At 36.2% G+C, this 20,472-nt stretch overlaps 1 protein-coding gene across 5 annotated transcripts in view; it reads right to left on the reverse strand.

Annotated features, from left to right (window-relative positions):
• The window catches only part of WDR17 (WD repeat domain 17), a 67,620-nt gene that overhangs the window by 31,839 nt on the left and 15,309 nt on the right, over positions 1-20,472 (reverse strand). For all 5 annotated transcript variants that reach the window (XM_032224283.1, XM_032224285.1, XM_032224284.1 and 2 more), the window contains exons 5-11: positions 17,468-17,719; positions 16,800-16,922; positions 12,551-12,738; positions 10,638-10,806; positions 9,608-9,699; positions 5,225-5,307; positions 506-592 (exon numbers count right to left, since the gene is read on the reverse strand). In XM_032224283.1, the coding sequence (XP_032080174.1) occupies positions 506-592; positions 5,225-5,307; positions 9,608-9,699; positions 10,638-10,806; positions 12,551-12,738; positions 16,800-16,922; positions 17,468-17,719 (994 nt within the window). The remainder of the gene's footprint in view (positions 1-505; positions 593-5,224; positions 5,308-9,607; positions 9,700-10,637; positions 10,807-12,550; positions 12,739-16,799; positions 16,923-17,467; positions 17,720-20,472) is intronic.

Here is a 20,472-nt window from a genome sequence, read left to right on the forward strand (position 1 = left end):
CACAGCACATGGCATCCATTTTTTTTACATTGTTATTTTTTAAAGTATTATAATGAAAGTTCCCATAGCGTCTATTCTAATCTGAGATGCTAAGCAAGCAGTTATAACTAACTGCCAGTCATCATAAGACAAAGATAAAATTAAATTAACTAGGTCAGCGAATACTATTTTAATTAATTGAAATAATTATATCATGTATACTTCAGTCGACTTTTATCAATATGAACCTTAACTCTTGATGCTACATGTGAACATGGTAAAATGTAGAGAATGCTTGTTCATAATTGTTAAGTAACTGGAACATGTAATGCTTAATGAAACAATAATGAAGAGTGGTAACACTGGAAAAAAGGTAATACAAAGCAAAGTTTATGTTGATCTTATCTAACAATGTTACAATACTAGAAAAAATATATATTATATAAGTGACAGTGATTTTAGTATTAGTTCTCTTTAGTGCTATGACATTAATATATAAGGAACTATGTATGTAATAACAACTCACTTGTTGTTTTGACTCCAGTCACAGCCAAAAACTGCAGCTGGGTGTTTGTATTTGTGGAGAATTTTGCCATCAATTGTCCGAATAATGCTGAATTACAACATGAAAAAACATATCAGACATCAATTGAGTTTTTATCAGAATATGCAACTAAAGTTACTCCAATAAATGTTTAATTTTATCAATTTTTAGACATATATAACAAAAGAAGTCTATTCTATCAACCGCATGAAACAAACCAAACAATCCTATGATGCATTTTATATGTGAATACATAGAAATCATTCTTTTGTAGTATTAATTATTGGTAAATCTGTATTATTGTCTTTTCAAAGTAACATGCAATTCTGCATTATGATCTTTTATTAGTCTGCATTTCATCAGAAAATATAGCCTTATTTTTTTTTAAGCGACAAGGATATTTAGCAATGGAGCTCTAGTTTATCCCAAAGTGAGCATCATATTATGAAATAGTGCCTATACAATAAACTTCATAAAAGAGGCAGGGGATAAAAAATGTTGATTTAGAATCAGAGAGTTCCAGGTTCATCTTCAGCCAAGAAAGCTTACTGGGTCAACTTGGGCCATTCATTTTCTTTCAATTCTACTTATCCGAAGGCATGCAAGGGCTGAAATTCTATGCCTCATATTTTTTGTTTCACAATACACGCCTATTAATAGAGAAAATGCCATTATTTTGCAATCTTGTAAAAAATGGAATTCAGAATTACATTCATTATCACCATTATGAGACTATTACTGCTTATCTCTAGGTTCTCGATGCAATTTAAAGCCAAAGCTAAAGATAGTTTTGGCTTTACATCCCTATGCTGCTTGGCACAAGAATACTTGCAAGATTATCTTCTCTAATCAGTTTTGATATATCTGATCAGTGCAAAAAAGAGCTTGTGATAACCTACTTCCATGAAGTGAAGCAAATAGATTTCCTGTTGGTTCAGTTGCTTTTGAAAAAATCTTTCCTCAGAAATTTGATCAGCCCCCACTGTGTTACCTTTCCATAAGGGAAAAATCTCCTATATTTTTTGGAGTATAAGAGGCTGAAATTCTGGGTACATCTTATACACCGAATACAGCATTTTTTGCCTCCCGAAGGCCCGCCCCTTCACCAAAATGGCCATGCATACCCTTATGGAGGCTTTCAGAGAGTTCCTGGGGCTGTGGGGGGGAGAAATGAGCAAAAAATGGCAAAATGAGCCCATTTTTGCCCTCCCAGCCCCCAGCAGCACTCTATAAGCCTTCACTAGGCTATGCATGCATTTTTTTTTTGCAAAATACAGACCAGTTTTTGCGAAAAACGGGCCTTTTTTGCTCGTTTTGGCCCCCCCACCTCCCCCAGGAGCACTCTGCAAGACCTCCCAAGGCTATTCATGCCTTTGTTTGAAAAGAAGGTGGGCCCATTTTCGTGAAAAACTGGCCGTTTTGGGGAGGTTAGCAGAGTGCGAAAACTTTTTTTCCTTTTGGAAAGCTCTGTAACTGATTGATGAGAATTACATTGATCAAGTGCTGTGCCAGCAGAAACACCTGCCCATCTACTGTATTTCTTTCTCTCTCTATTTCTATCTCTCTGTCCCGCTATCTATCAACCTACCTACTATCTCTCTCCCCACCTACCTACTGTATTTCTCTATCTCTCTATTTCTCTCCCTCTATCCCTCTACCTACCTACCTACCTACCAGTGGTGGGTTTCTGCCGGTTCGCACTGGCTCGGGAGAACCGGATGGTGAAATTTACCAATCCGGTGAGTGGAGGTTCGATCACTGGACCCGAAAGTAACTTCCGGAACACCTGCCCCGGCCCTGTCGCTCGCTCACCCCACCCTCTGCACTAGCCCAGCCCAATTTGGTGTCAAGTCCCATACCTGAGAGTGGAGGTGGTGAACGGAGAAGCATGGAGAGGTTCAGCAGCACAATCCACCAGACAGCAGCGGCAAGCTCAGGATTTTCTCCTGGATTCCTCTCTGTCCTGCCTCCTCCGATCTCCCAAAGTTCTTTCCCCAGCGTGTGATAGCTTTCTACTGGATTCCCCTCTGTCCTGCCTTCTCCAATCTTACTAATTTCGGCCCTTAATCCTCCAGTTGTCTATTTTTGGAAGGTTTTCCCCTCTCTTCCCCACCCTTCATAGGAGTCCCAAAATTTTTTGCCACATGGCTTGGGGGTGATGGTCATGTGACTGAGTGTGCATGAGTGATGTCAAGTTGTCCATACCTGCACAATCACGACTGCCAAGCCATGCCCACAAAATAAGCCACACCCACAGAATAGGTTCTAAAAAAAATTGAAACCCACCACTGCTACCTACCTACACACACACTATCTCTCCCTACCTACCTACTGTACAGGGCGGGGCATAACCTTTTCCTAGGGGGTCACAGCAACACTTGTAATAACAACACAAATAATTCATACACCATTCGAAAGCCCATCAAAAACTGAGTTTATTGACACGATTTAATAGTCAGTATGACCACCATTAGCCCTTCGAACAGCATTCAAACGAGGTGGATAAGAACACAACAAATCTTCAAACAGTTCCGTTCGATTTTCCAGATTTTTCAACACAGTTTCCAAATTCATTCTCAAAGTTTCAACCGAATATCGATTTTGACCTTGCTCCTGAATCATCAGAGCTTCCACTTCATCCTTAATTATGGCCCCAATGTTCTCTGCCGGATTGAGATCTGGCGAATTTCCCGGCCAGACGTCATTGCCCAAAAATTCGACATTGTTTTCCTTTAACAATTGCTGAGTCGCATTTGCACGCATGCAAGGAGCTTTGTCATGAAGAAAGACAGCCTCACCAACCACCAAGACATTGTCTGGATCACTGAGAAATGGAATGACATTCTCCAATAAAATTTTCTCACGGAAATAACTGCCATCCCAGGATTCCCCTTTATCCTTCAAAACCCAATGCAGTTTCTTGGCTGTGAAAATGACGAAAATCCCGATGCAAGTCGGATTGCGAACGATTTGTCGATATCGTTCATGTTTGGCGATGTCGTCGACGTCTTTAGCCCAAATTCGATCGTTCTGGAAATTCGGTTTTCGAATGGCATAAACGAAGAATTCGTCAGATGGCGCCAAATGAAGAAAATCTTCCTCGGTCCATTCAGACAACCAATCGCACAACCAAAGCCGATCTTGAACGTGTGTTTGAGTTTTCAATGGTTTGCAAATGACGTGGAATGGCTTCAAACCTTCTCGTTCTCGATATCGGCCGATTGTCCTTTGATCAACTCGTTTTCCACGAATTTGAAGGATTTCTTGGGCCACTTTTCGGTTTCCTTTTCGTTGTTTGCGACTGCCAGTTGCAATGATGGCTTTGCTTTCTTGGGACAGTTGCAGAGGACGCCCTTCTCCAAATTTTGTGAAACATTCTTGGGCTGTTTTGTTCCAATTATCAGTAACCCAATCCGGATGACGTTTCAATTTGTTTGCAATCCATTTTCGATTGATAAACGTCGCTCCAGCATCGCGAGCCTCTTGAAAGGCAATGCATTTTATTCTGTCAATGATCCTTTGTTCTTCCGAATCGAATTTTCCAGCCATTCTTAAAGCAAATTTAACATTTAATAGCTCATTCAATTCAGTTTTTTATGGGCTTTAAAATGAGGTGTCGCGGAAGTTGTAAACTGCTGTCGATCTTGCTGTGACCCCCTAGGAAAAGGTTATGCCCCGCCCTGTATTTCTCTCTCTCTCTCTCCCTTTATCTACCTACCTACCTAACTACTCTATCTTCCTACCTACCTACTGTATTTTATCTATTTCGCTCTCTCTGTCCCTCTACCTACCAGCCTACCTACTCACTCTCTCTCTCTCTCTCCCTACCTAATTTCTCTCTCTCACTCTCTATTTCTCTCTAGCCCTCTACCTACCTACCTACCTGATACACACACTCTCTCTATTTCTCTCTCTATATATATACCTTTATCTACCGATCTACCTACCTTCTCTTCCTACCTACCTACTGTATTTTATCTCTCTCTATTTCTCTCTCTATCCCTCTACCTACCAACCTACCTACTCTCTACCTATCTACTGTATTTCTCTCTCTCTCTCTTTCTATTTCTCTCTATCCTTCTACCTACCTACCGACACTCTCTCTCTCCCTTTATCTACCTACCTACCTAACTACTCTCTCTCTTCCTACCTACCTACTCTATTTCTCTCTCTGTCTCTCCCTCTCTATCCCTCTATCTACCTACCTACTTTTTTAAAAATTTGCCTCTTCAAAACTTTGGTGCATCTTATACTCTGGTATATACATCTTAGACTCCGAAAAATATGGTAATTATTTTAGAGATATTATATCTGTACTGACATATGGTAAGATTGCAGTAGGTATAAGTCTAATAAAACAAACATACAAATAAACTCTTTAACATTATATGCAAATTTGGAAGAAAAACTTGATATTCCTGGTTATGAAATGCCTTATCAATTTTTTATTTCCGAAAATGCCATAAAGATAAAGGTAAACTGGCACATATGTGCTAGTTGTTACTGACTCTAGGGGGCAGTGCTCATCTCCATTTCAAAGCCGAAGAGCCAGCACTGTCTGAAGACATCTCCATGGTCATGTGGTTGGCATGACTAAATGCCGAAGGCGCACGGAGCGCTGTTATCTTCCTACTAAAGGTGGTCCCTATTTTTCTACTTGTATTTTTACATGCTTTCAAACTGCTAGGTTATAAGACTTACCAGAATCCATCACCACTGCAGGTTGCTATCCTTTTGGAATCTTTATGACTCCATGCAATGCAGAAGATTCCACTCTTCCCATGCTTCAAAAAAAAAAAAAAAAAAGTAAAATGCCTATCAATAAGAAATAGTTCATTCCTTTTTGTATTATTTATCTATGTATCTATGAACATTCTCCCTTGTCTTAGAAATATCTTTATTACCATATTGATTTTGATATGCTGATATGTCTTTCTCATTTCTCACCAGCTATGTTTGACCGAAAATTTGGGAAAGTCCTTTCACTCTAGATTCTATTCTTGTGGTAAAGGGGTAGTGGAAGAAATGACAAATGTTTTACTTTACTGTTCATTCAATGAAAGGCACTGTTATATTTTGTAATCCCCTTATTAATTAATTGTGTAGATTTATACAGATTTATTTTATATACAATTGTTAGCTCACTAGTATGGTTCTGTTTCTTTAAAAGTGGCCAAATGTGGTTTTATTGTCTATAAAGTCAATTACACTGACATTTTAGACATTTCTGTTTATTATTTTATTGCCAATTTTATAATATTTGCATCATCCTTAATCTGGTATGTTCTAACATTTATGTTTTCTAAACCGAATACTAGTCATTGAATGGAATAAAAGACTAAGTGAATTACTAACTAACTAGTGTGGTAAAAATTCTTAAAAGTGAGCATTTCCAAGCACATTTATACAACACTTCTTTTTAAAATGTGGAAACAGTTCCATCTTTTTTTTCAGGGAAACACAGCTGCCTTGGAAGCTGTTTCCAGTTATACAGGCATGCAAACACATGTGTAGCTGTTTCAATATGAGAAGCAAAAAATAATGAAGCATATCAGTTGTGCATGAGAAGGCATGAGAAGATTACAAGCAATATCTGAAGCCACCACATGGACTTGGAAAAAGAGCTGACTTTTTCAATTACTGGAACATATGCTTTACTTGAGTTCTCATATAGTCTAAAGCACTTATTTTGAAAGTTGTACATAATCTTATAAATAATATTAGAACACAATTATATGTACAGATCCCAAATTGTTATAATTATGGGATATTGTTACATACTCATTTATTACATTTCTTAATAAAATAGTTTAAAACACATAATTGCCTATCAAAACTTGGAATTTGTATGTCAGGTAAGATACAATACATAATACTATCAAATTCTTAAATTAATATTTAAAATATAATTACTGATTAAATACAATAGTATTTTATTCTGAGATGAAGTGGTGGGTCTTAAATATATATATCTAGGCTTTCCAATATGAGACCCAGAAACATGGCTAGTTGAAACTGCAAAAATTTGACACTTTACTATATTCTGAATGAAGTACCTAATTATAGACTCTGTCATTTAGGAAGATGTTTGCATCTTAAGAGGTACAAGATGTTCTTTAAAAAACTTACTCAATGAAATTCAAATTAAATTATAGACTTTTTCTCACAGACTCTACCTATGAGTGTAATGAACTCTGGGGTATATAGAGTGCTGTTAAAAATCTGCAATTCATACTGATATGGAAGTTCAGATAGCTTGAACTGAGGCAATTTCTTACAGAAGTTTTTATATTCCAGTAACAAAATATAAAATGGAATGTGCAAGTATGTAAGCAATATGCAGTAAATACCTACTTTCTGTCTATAATTTCAAAAATTCTAAAAATAAATATGGATACTTAATAATGGTTTTTGCAGATAGGTGGAAACACACATTTAAGTCTTTATAACATATGCAGATGTTGTACTCGGGCATAAGATAAAGGAAGTTACATGTCTTTTTAACTAGAAACATACATATTAAAAAACTTCTTGGACAGATTCTGGAAGTATAACTGCTTATTACTCCAATGAGAAATTAGGAAGGGACATATTGGAAAACCATTGTGGATATGTAGATGGTAACTTTTGATTGAATTAAAAGGAATACAACATACAGAAGAAATGGAAGTTCCCAGTCTTGTGTTGTCCCTTTGATTTGAAAACTTCAATACAACTGAGCCTGCCTAACATTTATCTAAAGTCATTGACACTGACTGCCCTGAAATCTAGTGCATATGTAACAAGTATATTATGCTCTTTCACAATCTATAGTAACCTGAATCTCAAGGTGATATTGTCACTTCTCAACGTGTTGTGATGTTACTTCAGTTTCCCTACTGATTAGGATAAAATCCATGCGACTTATCTTTTCGTCTTGCCTGAAAAATGAAATAATCAGCAAAGTCTGGGGAATTTAGGGCAAATTGAAAACTTGGATGAGTTAGCCAAGGTAACTGAAGTGTCCCACGATGTGCTTATTTTCTTGAAAGTTTCATAATGGCTGGTTTGGAGAGAAGTGATAATCTCTAGCACTACTCTACAAATAATATTTTTTTCTCCCTTTCTGTTTACTTCTACTGACTTGCTCTAGATTGAACTCCCAGAAACAACCCCCCCCCCCAATTTTTTAATGTGATTAAAATTAAAAGTTTTTGATAAGACTTAGACTATTACTTAAACTTCTCCTACTTGGCTTTCTTCCATCCCTAGTGACACTTCTTGGAGTATTGTCTCTCTATAAATATTCCGTGTCTCTTTTAAGAATGCCTTACCTTCCTTAAGAATACTGGCATATGAACAGTTTTGGTTCTGATTTCTTTACTTTACTCTTTCAGAATGGAAATTAATTTTATCTGGCCAACAAATACCACCACCATATATTTTTTTGGGTGGGGGGAAAGAATGAAGCAACTGCCCTGCTAAGCTCCTCTTTGTCTTAATGAGCTCACTGGCTGCCTTACAATAGTCCTCAACTTACAACTATTTGTTTAACAACCATTTGACATTACAGTGACACTTAAAAAAGTAACTTACTTATGACCAGTCTCACACTTACAACCGTTGCAGTGTCCCCAGTCACATGATCAAAATTCAGGCACCTTGGTACCTGGCATGTATTTCTGATGGGTTGCAGCATCCTGGGTCATGTGACCACCCTTTGCAACCTTCTCAGGGGGTTGTTATGAGCAAAGTCAGTTAATGCCTATGTGATTCACTTAACAATCACACTAAAGAAAGGTTGTAAAATTAGATGTGACTCACTTAATGACCACAATAAAAAGTCTGATCCAAATTATAGTTGTAAATCAAAGATCACCTATATATGCATCCTGAAATTACTGAACTAATCCACAGCATACAATGCTCCTATCACATGCAATGAGCAATCAGTAGTAACTAGGAAACAGCCAGCAGTAGCAATTAATCAATTGCTTTTTCATCTTCTTGTGAATTACACTTTTTTCTTTGTCCTCTTTCTTATCAGTTGAATTCCTTGCTAAACTGCAGTCTCTGGTTATTTGTTTCAGTGGCCTGAAAGAGTCAGGAAACCTTTGCATTCCGAAAGTTTCTTTGAACTACAAGCTATTCAAAGATTTCCCTCTTTGAATTACAAGTTACTTCTCAGCATCGTCTAAATACTGTACCAATTTGTTAATCAGACCAGACAACAGTTTTACACAGAAAAAAATACCATTAATACCATGTGGAATCCTTTTAATTTCACTTTAACTATTACGTTAATAATCAACCCTTATATTAGCCTGCCAGGGAGGCCTTGGAAAAATTGCCAATCAAAACTAATTCCATTCACATTCAGCAATCTAAAAATAAAATAGAACAGTAAAATAGAGCTAAGTAGGAATTAATATCCAGTGTAGCTATTATGGGATCTTTTAACTAGCCGAAAAGATGTGCCAAAATAAAATAGAATACCAGTAAATAATTAGATTAGACCAATAGCACTGGCAATAGCATTTATATACTGCTTCCCAGTGATTTACAGCCCTCTCTAAGCGGTTTACAGAGTCAGCATATTGCCTTCCCAAAATCTGGGTCCCCATTTTACCGACCTCAGAAGAATGGAAGGCTGAGTCAACCTTGAGACGGTGAGACTTGAACTATCAAACTGCAGGCAGTCGGCAGTCTGCAGAAGTAGCCTGCAGTACTGCATTCTAACCACTGCACCACCACAACTCCTTAAAAGAAATCTTAAAAGTACTAATATTGGGTAAAGCCTCAGAATATTTAATATTCAAGCAAAACACAGTGATACTCCAAACTGCACTGAGATGGCTGCGCTGAGATGGGCCACGCAGAGTTATCCTAGACACCTCTACAAGCTACTTTAGTTCTGTTTCTTTTTACAGGAAATGCTTGAATCCTTTCATTAAAAAGACATAGTAAAATATTTAGGCTTTTTGGGAGAAATACAGACACCTTCAATTATTCACACTTAGTTAATAGATTATTAGTACACTGTGTATAAATTGACATCATTTTTTGAATAAACTTTAGTAAAAACAAGCAAAATAAAGAACTTACCTCACTGAAGCGAGCTATCATTTTGCCCCGTGACACATCCCAGATGAAACCACCATTTCTTGAAGTTGCACCAGCTATACAATTCAAGTCTCCTTTATAGAATAAAGTAATAAAAATACAGAATATTCATTGTACACACATTTATCCTTACTTTCCTATTTCAGTATTTTAGTCAGCAACACTGTGAAAAGTAGACTTTCTTGAATTGAAAGTTTTAAAGGGCACTTCTAACCCACATTCTTCTACCTGACAAAACCTTCCTCTAATTGTTTATTAGCAAGTTGTGCTCAGTTACAGAAGTGATGGATATACCATTGTAAGTTCTGAAGTTTAGCTCCTTCTGGAGAAAATGTATCCATGTGGTCACTGACTTAATTTCTCTTTGTATTGATACAAGATTTAGAAAGTTGTACTATGTTCAGTTTCAAATAAAAATGTCACATTGTTAAAAAAAAATAAGGTCAAAAAATTATGTAGGAAAGGGGAAGACTATTGTTTTGCCTTTCAAGGTTTATTTAGAACAATAACTTCTATTCTTAAGCAAGATATATATCTATTAACATTTTATGAGACTGGTATTCTTTTGCAATCAAGTTGAATAATTTACCACATCTCCATATTTTGTGATTACCCATGTAATCCATAAGAACTATATTAATGTTCACAATACATTGCAAATATAGTTAATGGTAAATTAAATCCTAAACATTAAAAATCCTAAACCTACGCAAATGAATTTAACAGATTGGAATATACTTTCCATAATATACATAGGTTGAACTGTTGCTAAATATCAACATTTTCACAAAATCTGCTATGAATATTTCAAGGGAATCTCTTGAAGGCCTAATGTTGGGAAATATTGGTAACATTGCTAAGTTAGTAATTAATGGTTTGCACATACATTGTTTTTCTGCAAAATATTAACACAGCTATCCTACTTTTTTTTTAAAAAAAAATCATCTCCCACAACCAATGAGAATTTTCTTTTCAATTGTGTACCAAAAATTTTAAAGTTCAATATTCTTACCTGGGGCCCATGAAAGTGAATATATGACTCCCTCATTGCCAGGGGAGGTACAGATAGCTGTTAAAGTAGTTATATCCCATACTTTTATTGTCCCATCAAATGATGCTGTAGCTAAAAGGTCAGGGTTATCAGGTTTGAATTTACAGTCAAAGATGGTTTCAACGTGACCCTAGAACAAAAATAAACTCATTAGAACACTTCTTGCATACTTTATATCATAGAATTTGTTTTCTTTTCTCTTAGTTTTATCTCTTAAAATAAATGCACCTCAAAGCATAAATCTATTTATTAATTCTCATATAGTAGAACCTCTGGTCATGATCATAATTATATCCATAACTTTGATCACAACCCAATTTGGTGGTGACCCGAACTTAATTTTGGAAAATTGGCACTTATAAAAAAAATGACACGGAAGAAGAAATCGGCTGCGAAAAAAAAATTATTATTTTTTGGGTTGGAATCCGATTTGGTTGTGGTCAAAAGTGTTTGTGACCAGAAGTTGTATTTCTAGGCAGCCCTTCATCAGATTATTCCACACGGATAAAACTATATGCACAAATAAAATACTTTTGAAGATCCAAATAATATGAACATTATATAAATAATATAAATTTAATTTAAAATAAAATTGACACACTTTTATTTTGAGACTACTACAGATTCAATAATCATTGCTCTATTTTAGGGGGCTGTCCAGATAGAAATTTGGTCTACTGAAATCAGTGATGTGCAGTCAGGGGAGGCAGGGGAGGCAGGGCCTCACCACTGTCATCATGAAAAGAAAAAAAAAATGTAAAAGGAAAAAAGCTGAGGTAGTTGCTGTCAGAGTCACAGTGGATGATTCTGCTTAGTGCTTGACTGTTTAAAAAAGCCTCTAAAAAAGTGCCCTCTACAGGAGGAGGCGGGAGAACCATGTGCCTCATTTAGTCTAGACATAGCGCTGGGGCAGCAGGGCAGCTTTTGTCCACTTGCCTCACAAGCCATAAACTTCACCGCACATCACTGACTGAAATTCACTAAATGGGCTTTCTGTAAGTTTCACAGTATTCATCACAGCAACTACATAGGATCTTTCAATATTCTTGTTGATTATCATTACATCAATTATGTTAACTTATTGCTAACAAAAGCTGCAAAATTACTGTGTAGTATCACACTAGACACTATTCTTCCACTATGTTATTTATTATATTTATCAAAATGGGAACTATATTTCTTCTATTTTTCTTTATGTGCTATATAAAGGTAAAGGTTCCCCTTGCTAGTTGTTCCCTACTCTAGGGGGTGGTGCTCATCTCCGTTTCAAAGCCTAAGAGCAGCACTATCCAAAGATGTCTCTGTGGTCATGTGGCCAGCCGAAAGTGCATGGAACACAGTTACCTTCCCACCAAAGGTGGTTCTTATTTTTCTACTTGCATTTTTACATGCTTTTGAACTGCTAGGTTGGCAGAAGCTGGGACAAGTAACAGGCGCTCACTCAGTTACACAGTGTTAGGGATTCGAACCACTGAACAACTGACCTTTCTGATCGACCACTGAGCCACTGCGTCCCATTATATGTGCTATATACTGGACTGTAATTTTATTACAGTGTTTCACATATGCAAATATATTTTCTATTAGATAATCATATCTAAAAGAACAGCTACTATGCAAACATGTAATGGCTATAGCAAGGAGCTACCAAGAATTGCCTATGAATGATTCTCATAGTATGATCGTAGAAGATGCAAACATGGTAATGGAACTTTGGTGACAGAAACAACAGATGAGGACTGGGATCTGTATACAAGCACAACTTATATTGAGCATACTGTTCTAAAAATAATCTCTAGAATAAGATTACATTACTACATAAAACACAGCTGAACTGATCTGAATCTGTTGTTTAGGTAAGAGATCAAACATACCAAATCTCGAAGAAATTCCCATTTCTTAGCTCCCATGTTATAAAGCCCCACTCCACCATCCATAAAACAGCAGACAGCATGTCCAGGAGGAAGTGAAAATGCTTGATTTTGGGTTAGACTTGGAGATGGAACAGCCTCACTTGTAGATGATGTATGATGGTTTTTGGTAGGAGACCGTGAAAAGAATTCTGAATGAAAAGGTAAAATATTATTAGCATAATTTTCCTTCCTTCTCATTAAATCTGCTGCTAACTATAGATAAAAAAAATATTACCAATAAATCACTCTACATCTTTTGCTAAAAACATGCAAACAAGAAGCTACTGAAAAATTCTTTTTGGCCTGGGTAACTGGCAATAATGCAAGATCTCAATGGTCTTTCCACTATTCTCATGTTATTATGTCAGAGATGCATCAAAACAAAGATTATTAAAGAATGTTGATGAAAAAGTAGTTGACAAGGCAACACCAAAAACGTAACTCAATACAAAGAATGATGCAATATCTGGCCACTGGGAATAATTAGGAGAGGGAAACTCATTAGTATGTTTCAGGTTTATTTCACAATAAATTGAAGTAGCAGCACAATACAGCAAAGTATGTGCCTGGGGATTTTACCATTTTGGATGGCAAGAAATACAATTTCTGGAAGTATACCTACGAGTTTCTTATAGGTATTTTTTGTTGCTTCTGTGAAGTCCTCTCCTAGTTAATTTAGTTTAAGAGAACAATAGGTTTAACTGCTGCTCGTTTAAAGATACAAATCGTTCAGCTAGAAATCAACCTTTCCAACCAGACCAGGTCAGGAAACAAGATTCACAACTTTGATTGGAACTATATTTATTCAGATGGGCTTTAGTGGGTGAATCTTGGAAGATTGACTAGTAGTTTTCTTTCCCTTCTTAAATACTTTGAATTATAATGGAATTATCCTGCGTATCTTTGTAATCTTTTTTATTTCTGCAGTTTCTCAAAGATTATCTCTGTGATTTTTCTTCTTATAGTGAATTGCATCCAATCTATACCCTATATCAGTTTTATTTAAAAGCAGCAGGATAAAGTTTGGAATACTGAAACTGAAAAAAAAAATCCTAAATAGGATGACAAGAGACATAGGATGCTATAAAATGATTATCTGTTTAATTTCCTAACTATCCAAAACAGTCCTTAAACCAAACTAGGATGCAAGAAATTATAATGCCCTTATGCTATGATATAATACATGTAATCCCATACAGAACCCAGCCAAGATCCAGCTGAGATCTGGGGGATAAGGAAACTGTTCAAAGGACAGACATGACAACAGAGATCTTATTAGATCTCATCAGGTTTTCTTGCACTCGTGTCAGAAGCACCAAAGTGCTTCCAGATTGAAAGAGTTAGCCGGTGACATCACCGTTGTCCAGGAGACAACCAAGAGCAAGTCAGGAATATGGCAGCTCCTTTGGATCTCCAGACACTAAATAAAACATTAGATCTGCATTTGCAGGAGGAAAACTTCCTTCTTTCTGAGGGGTCCTTGGTGCTCTCTGAGCTTGGTTGTTTTGCAGATATTGCATTACCCAAACTAGGTAATATCATCAGTGGTAATAAGGAGTGGGTTTTGCTCTCATTTTATATTCTAGTGGCTTGCCCTATTAGTCTTGGTGGGTGTGGTCTAGGTAGTACTTTGGTTGAGCTGTTTACTGTTAGCTTGCTTGGCAGTCCTTGATTGGGATCTTCTTTGCTTTCTTTGTGTTAATCTATGCTCATCTGGTGTTGATTGCTGGTGAGGAGGTGGTGTGGTCTTTTTCTTCCATTTGTGACTTCATGATTCCCTTTTTTGAATGGTATATAGCAGAATAACAGAGTTGGAAGAGACCTTAGAAGTATTCTAGTCCAACACCCTGCTTAGGTTAGGCAGGAACTCCTACACCACTTCAGACAAATGGTTATCCAATCTCTTCTTTAAAACTTCCAGTGTTGTAGCATTCACAACTTCTGGAGGCAAGTTGTTCCACTGATTAATTGTTCGAACTGTCAGGAAATTTCTCCTTAGTTCTAGGTTGCTTCCCCCCTTGATTAGTTTCTACCCATTGCTTCTTGTCCTATATAGATTTTGTTTACAAGTGGAACTCAAAAAATTAGAATATCATGCAAAAGTTCAATTATTTCAGGAATGCAACTTAAAAGATGAAACTAATATATGAGAGAGAGCTGTAAGCCATAATCATCACAATTATGACAAATCATGGCTTGAACTATCTTGCTTTGCATGTAATGAGTCTATCTCATATATTAGTTTCACCTTTTAAGTTGCATTACTGAAATAAATGAACTTTTGCACGATATTCTAATTTTTTAATTTTTTGAGTTTTTGAGTTTCACTTGTATATCTATGTGCTTGCTGATGACCAATTTACCAGAATGCCAGGATCCCAGGAATTCTGTAGCCTTTTTTGGACTTGGCTTGGTCTAGGATGGTCAGTTTCCCAGTTGAAACCATGATTAAGCCTGTCCATGTCTTGTGAAATTAAAGAGTTTTAATCTTCTGCTAATTGTATTTGTCTTCTGCCTATTTGTCCTATGTATTGGCTGTTGTAGTCTTTACACTGTAAATTGTAGATGACTCTTCTGGAGCTGCTAGATCTTTTGGTTTACTTGGGATTTTTTTGAGGGTTATAGTTGGTTTGTGTGCTAAGCTGCCATGTGGTTGTAATAGCTTGTTGATGGTTTCTGAGATTTTTTGATGTATGGCAATGTTATTGTTTTAACAACTTGTGTTGATTGTGCTATATTGAGTTGAGAGCTGAGGCACTTTTTGATGAAGTTTTGTGAATATCCATTTTGTTGTATAAATGATGTTTACTCTTCCTGATGGTCAGGGTGGCTGCAGTGGGTTTGTGCTCAGTTGAATGGTGTTCTTATCCAGCTCCTCATGTGGAATATTGCATTGTTACTTTGGTAGTGGGGCACTGGTTGATGTGTATCACATGTGGGTTCCTAACGGTTCAGCCAAGTTTGGGCAAACCGGTAGTGGCATGCTAGTCTGGGTCACAGACTGGCAGCGACCCAGGCTGGCCACACCCCTGAACTGGTTCACCGGTTGCTGCTGTCACACCATCTTTTTTTTTTAGTTTTCCAATTTCCACTGAATTGTACATGCGCGCACAGCACATATCAAGCACCTGCACGAAAAAACTGGTAGTAATGCCAGCTGAAACCCACCCCTGATGTGGTTTAATGATAACCTTGGGTTTCTAGTTTGCCATTGTTGTCTCTGATAATGAGGATATCCAGGTAGGATTTTGGGTTGTTGTTGTTTTCTTTGCTTGTGAATTTTATACCTTTGAATATGTTGTTGATAGTTTTGCATGTGTTCTTGGTCTTGTTTCTGGAACCTGCAGAGCTCCCTAAGATTTTGGCTGCCCAAAATAACCTGTCATTGGATTGCAAGTGGGAATACAAGGATAACAAAGCAACATTGTTTTTTCTTTTGTGTGGTAGAACTTTCAGAGATAAGATGGAGCAAAATGTATGATGCTGTACACAGAGATCAATAAATGTTATTGCTGTCCGAAAGCATCTTGATATGTTATGTTCAATAGCTTTCTAATGTTATAGTTTAATGTTGTATGAACAACAAAGCTGAGTGAAACATTTCATAAAATAGTACATGCAGAAAGGCTCTGCAATTCTTAAGAAGGGAATACAGACTGTACTAATATTCTGTCATACTACAATTTTCATTTAGACATAACTATTAGCAATTCTTCTAACCCCAATTTCAGGATAGACTGAAAAATTTTATGTTCCATTTTTTATTGGCAGATAAGGATTCAAAGGTAATCGTCACCACTGCAAAATCTGTTTTTGCAATTTGTAAAACTCACATGCAGTATTAGTATTGATATAGTAAATAAGTGCAACATCATTTATCTCAATATGACCTATTCTATTTTAAACATTCTATTTTGTAACTGTGTTCTCTACATTTGATTACATTTTATTTAGTTTGGATGTCTCATCTGTAATAAGAAATTTAATTTTAACGATCTTACTGATACATTACAAGAGGAACATATAGAATGCCTTGCTCTAGGAACTGCGTTATGTGCAAGTCCTGGCTGTTCAAAAGAACTATCACAAATTAATTGGTCCATATTTTGTTGCCATACAGAATCACTTATGAGCTAAATGTTAGGTTCATTGATCTGGCACACAGCTTTACACGAATATATCCAAATCAAAAATAAATATGTATACTTACTATCCTTCTTTGGAGGAGAATTAAGCACATGTAGGCCATGGAAACCTGTTTTCTTCAACTTGAAATTATCTATTGGTGTTGTTCGTGATACATTCCAGACACGCAACACACCAACCTGAGAATCTATATTTTTTTAAAAAAAGATTAACTTAATTTTAATCAAATAATACATAATGCAATAATTAAAAACAAAAGTCAAAATCTAATTGAATTTTTAATTAGCATTAAGCAGAACTTCAGAAATAGGGATTAAAATATGGTAGGAAAATTCTGCTCTCAGTGTTAATATTAATTATTTAGCCTGCTAATATTAATATTAACTTGCTAATGCAAGTTCTCTCCCAATTTACATACTGTCCACTTAATGCCAATGTCTTACCCAACATTCTGAACCCATCAGATTGTGTTTTCTACAGTTGGATTAAGGATAAGATAAAAAGACGAAAGCAAAACTTTCTTTCTTTCTTTCTGAAGGAAGTGATAATGATGTCAGAAAACTATCATTACTGTTTTAAAACATTAGTTTTATCCTTGCCTTTACATAACATTATGCAATTAGTTTGATAATTTGGTACAAACTTAACTTACCTGAACCTTGACTTTAAAAAGTCTGTTGTGTGCCCTGCTTACTGTTACTATAATATAAATAAAAAATGTTTTTTTTTTACCTCCAGTGATAAACATTCCAGGTGCACTAGGGACCCAAGCTAAGCATTGCACAGATGCTGCTCCACTAGGAAGATTAAAGGCCGTGATACAGGAGTAAGATTCTGAATCAACAAGACGGATTCCATTATGCAAATTTGCAACAAGAAGATAATCTGTTGACAGAGGGTCCCATTCCAGAGCAGTAATAGGATCTTCCTCATCTGTCCCTTCAAGTGATTCTGGCCTCAGAACATGTTTCTGATGCTTACAACCTTGAAAAATTAAAAAAGAAATGCAATTTATCCATTTACAGAAATCACTGTGTTCAAATGGCTACACTTGCAAATATTTGAAATATAAATATGCAAACTAATTTTCCTTATACAGTGAATTGGTTTTTCCTCCAAATCATGTCCTGACAGAATATTAATCAAGTAAATATTATGAACTTTCATGCTGAAAATATAGAACACTTAGTATAGATACTCATCAACTTACAATAGTTACAATGGCACTGAAAAAAGTGACTAATGACCATTTTTTACATGACGATTGCAGCATCTCCATGGTTGCGTGATCAAGATTCAGCAGTTACGAGTCATATTTAGGACAGTCAGTGTAATCACCTAACAATTCACTTAGCAACTAAAATTTTGGGCTCAATTGTAGAAGTAAGTCTACTTGTATTTCAAAAATAACTTACTGCCCTTTTTTTCTTGGATGCCTCAGTTGTTGGTAGTTGCTATAGTCTAATTAGTTAAAATAAAGTAAACATGTTGAATAAAATGTTAAATACTAATAATTAAAAGGCAGCCTTAAATCTGTTAATTGTTTAGTAATGACTCGGGTACAAACTATAGCAATGATAGGGTTTAGAGGTCTTCTTTTATTTTGAATAGACAAAATAATACTTGGTAATGCTGGGTTCCTAATGAGAAAGTACATTCACTTTATTTTTAACTAATCTCTTACTTAAAATAGACTCGCATTAACACATGCAATTCTGCAGCAGCATATTATATTTGAATGATTTTATTCTATTTATTTATTTGTTCATTTTATTTTACTATATATTTGCAATGTGTTCTTCCTGCTACATGTGGGGAATTCCTATCCCCAATACAATATGTACACAGATGTTAATGGAAGAAGCAGGTACTTTCATGTGCAATCCTCTCCTCTTCAAGAGACTATCATGCTTAAACAGATGCTTCATTGCCTACAAATCTTCATTACAGCAATTTAGAAATTGAATCCTAAAATAGTAGTATCAAAATAATTTACATTTCTATCTACTATTTTTAACATAATATGATTCCAAATTATGCTGTGCTCTTTGAATATGTGACTTTTCCTATCAAATCTAGTTATTTCCTTTTTATATCTAAAAAAAGACAGCTTATCTTTAATAATAAAGAAAAAAATGATCACACATCTCTATTTTAATGTTTTAATACATTTTATAGTTTTATAGTTTTGATGTGGTTTTGCATGTTGTACATTTAGATTGGAAGCAAGCAAAGTTGGTTATAAGATGGGTGGCTAAATAAATGTTTTAAATAAATAAAATACATTAAAACAAAATTATGTTATAAAAAGATTATATGTAAGAACTTAAATATAGACAAGCATACATTTTGTACTGAATGAGAACAAGTAGGTTCAGATGATTTTAGTTAGCATTCCTCAATTTCAGAGTACTGAAAGATATTGACATAAGTAAAGAAAAAATGTTGCCTGAGAAAATGCCATATTATTCAGAATATAAGACACACCGGAGTATAAGATGCACCATGTTTTTGAAGAGGTAATTTAAAAAAAAACGTTTTGCACTCTGTAGGCCTCCCAAACCCTTTGCATGCCTCGTTTTGGACATACACACACACATATACAAAAGGCATGCAGAGCTTTGGGAAGCTTGTAGAGTGCTCCTCGGGGATGGGGGAGGGGCAAAAATGACAAAAAACAGCCCATTTTTTGGGGGGGGGAAAGGGCACGCAGAGACTTTGGGAGGCTTGTAGAATGCTCCTGGGGGCTGTGGGGCCAGAAACGAGCAAAACCAGCCCATTTTTTGCTCATTTTTGTCCTCCTTAGCCCCCAGGAGCACTTTGCAAGCCTCCCAAAGTCTCTGCATAACAAATTTTGCAAAGGGGGTGGGGTTTCAGGAGGCCAAAAATGCTGTATTCAGTGTATAGTACCCAGATTTTCACCCTCTTTTTTGTGTCTTATATTCTGAAAAATATGGTAGTTAAAATTAAGTTGTTATGGAATATAGGTTATCATATGCACTATTTTTAGCAGTAGCAATCACACTTATAGACTAATTCATAGTGCTTTACAGCCCTCTCTAAGTGATTTACAGAGTCAGCATATTGGTCCCAACAATTTGGGTCCTCATTTTATTGACCTTAGAAGGATGGAAGGCTGAGTCAACCTTGAGCCTGGTGTGATTTGGTCTGCCAAGCTGCTGTCAGTTGGTGATCAGCAGAAGTACTGCACTCTAACGACTGCGCCACTGCGGCTCTTTAAATCATTCTAATGCATAATATGAAATCACACAACTCAAATGATCATATAAGGTGAATTTAAGTTCCTTGTCAAGTGGGTTTTATGTTTTTATGCATGTGTGCCTTTGAGTCAATGTTGGCTGCTAACAACTTTCTGGATTCGACACTGCAGTTTTCTTGGCAAGATTTTCAGATATTGTTGACCATGCCTTCTTTCTATGGCTGAGAGACAATCACTGAACCAGGGCACCCAGCTGGCTTTGTGTTTGAGGCAAGATTAGCATTCTAACCTGGTGCTTTAATCACTATACCAAACTAGCTCTCTTGCTTCACTGCCAGTTGTTTCTGCTGCTCAGTCACTAAATTGTCCAACTCTTTGCAACCCCACAGACCATAAAACACCAGCCCCCCATCCTCGTTTCCCCTCCATTGTTTCCCCGAGTCTATCTAAAATCAAGAGCACTGTGTTGATGACCCTATCTAATCATCTCAATCTTTGCCATCCCTTTCTCATTTTG

The sequence above is a fragment of the Thamnophis elegans genome, chromosome 9 (assembly GCF_009769535.1).
Source record: "Thamnophis elegans isolate rThaEle1 chromosome 9, rThaEle1.pri, whole genome shotgun sequence".
NCBI classification, from domain to species: Eukaryota; Metazoa; Chordata; class Lepidosauria; order Squamata; family Colubridae; genus Thamnophis; species Thamnophis elegans.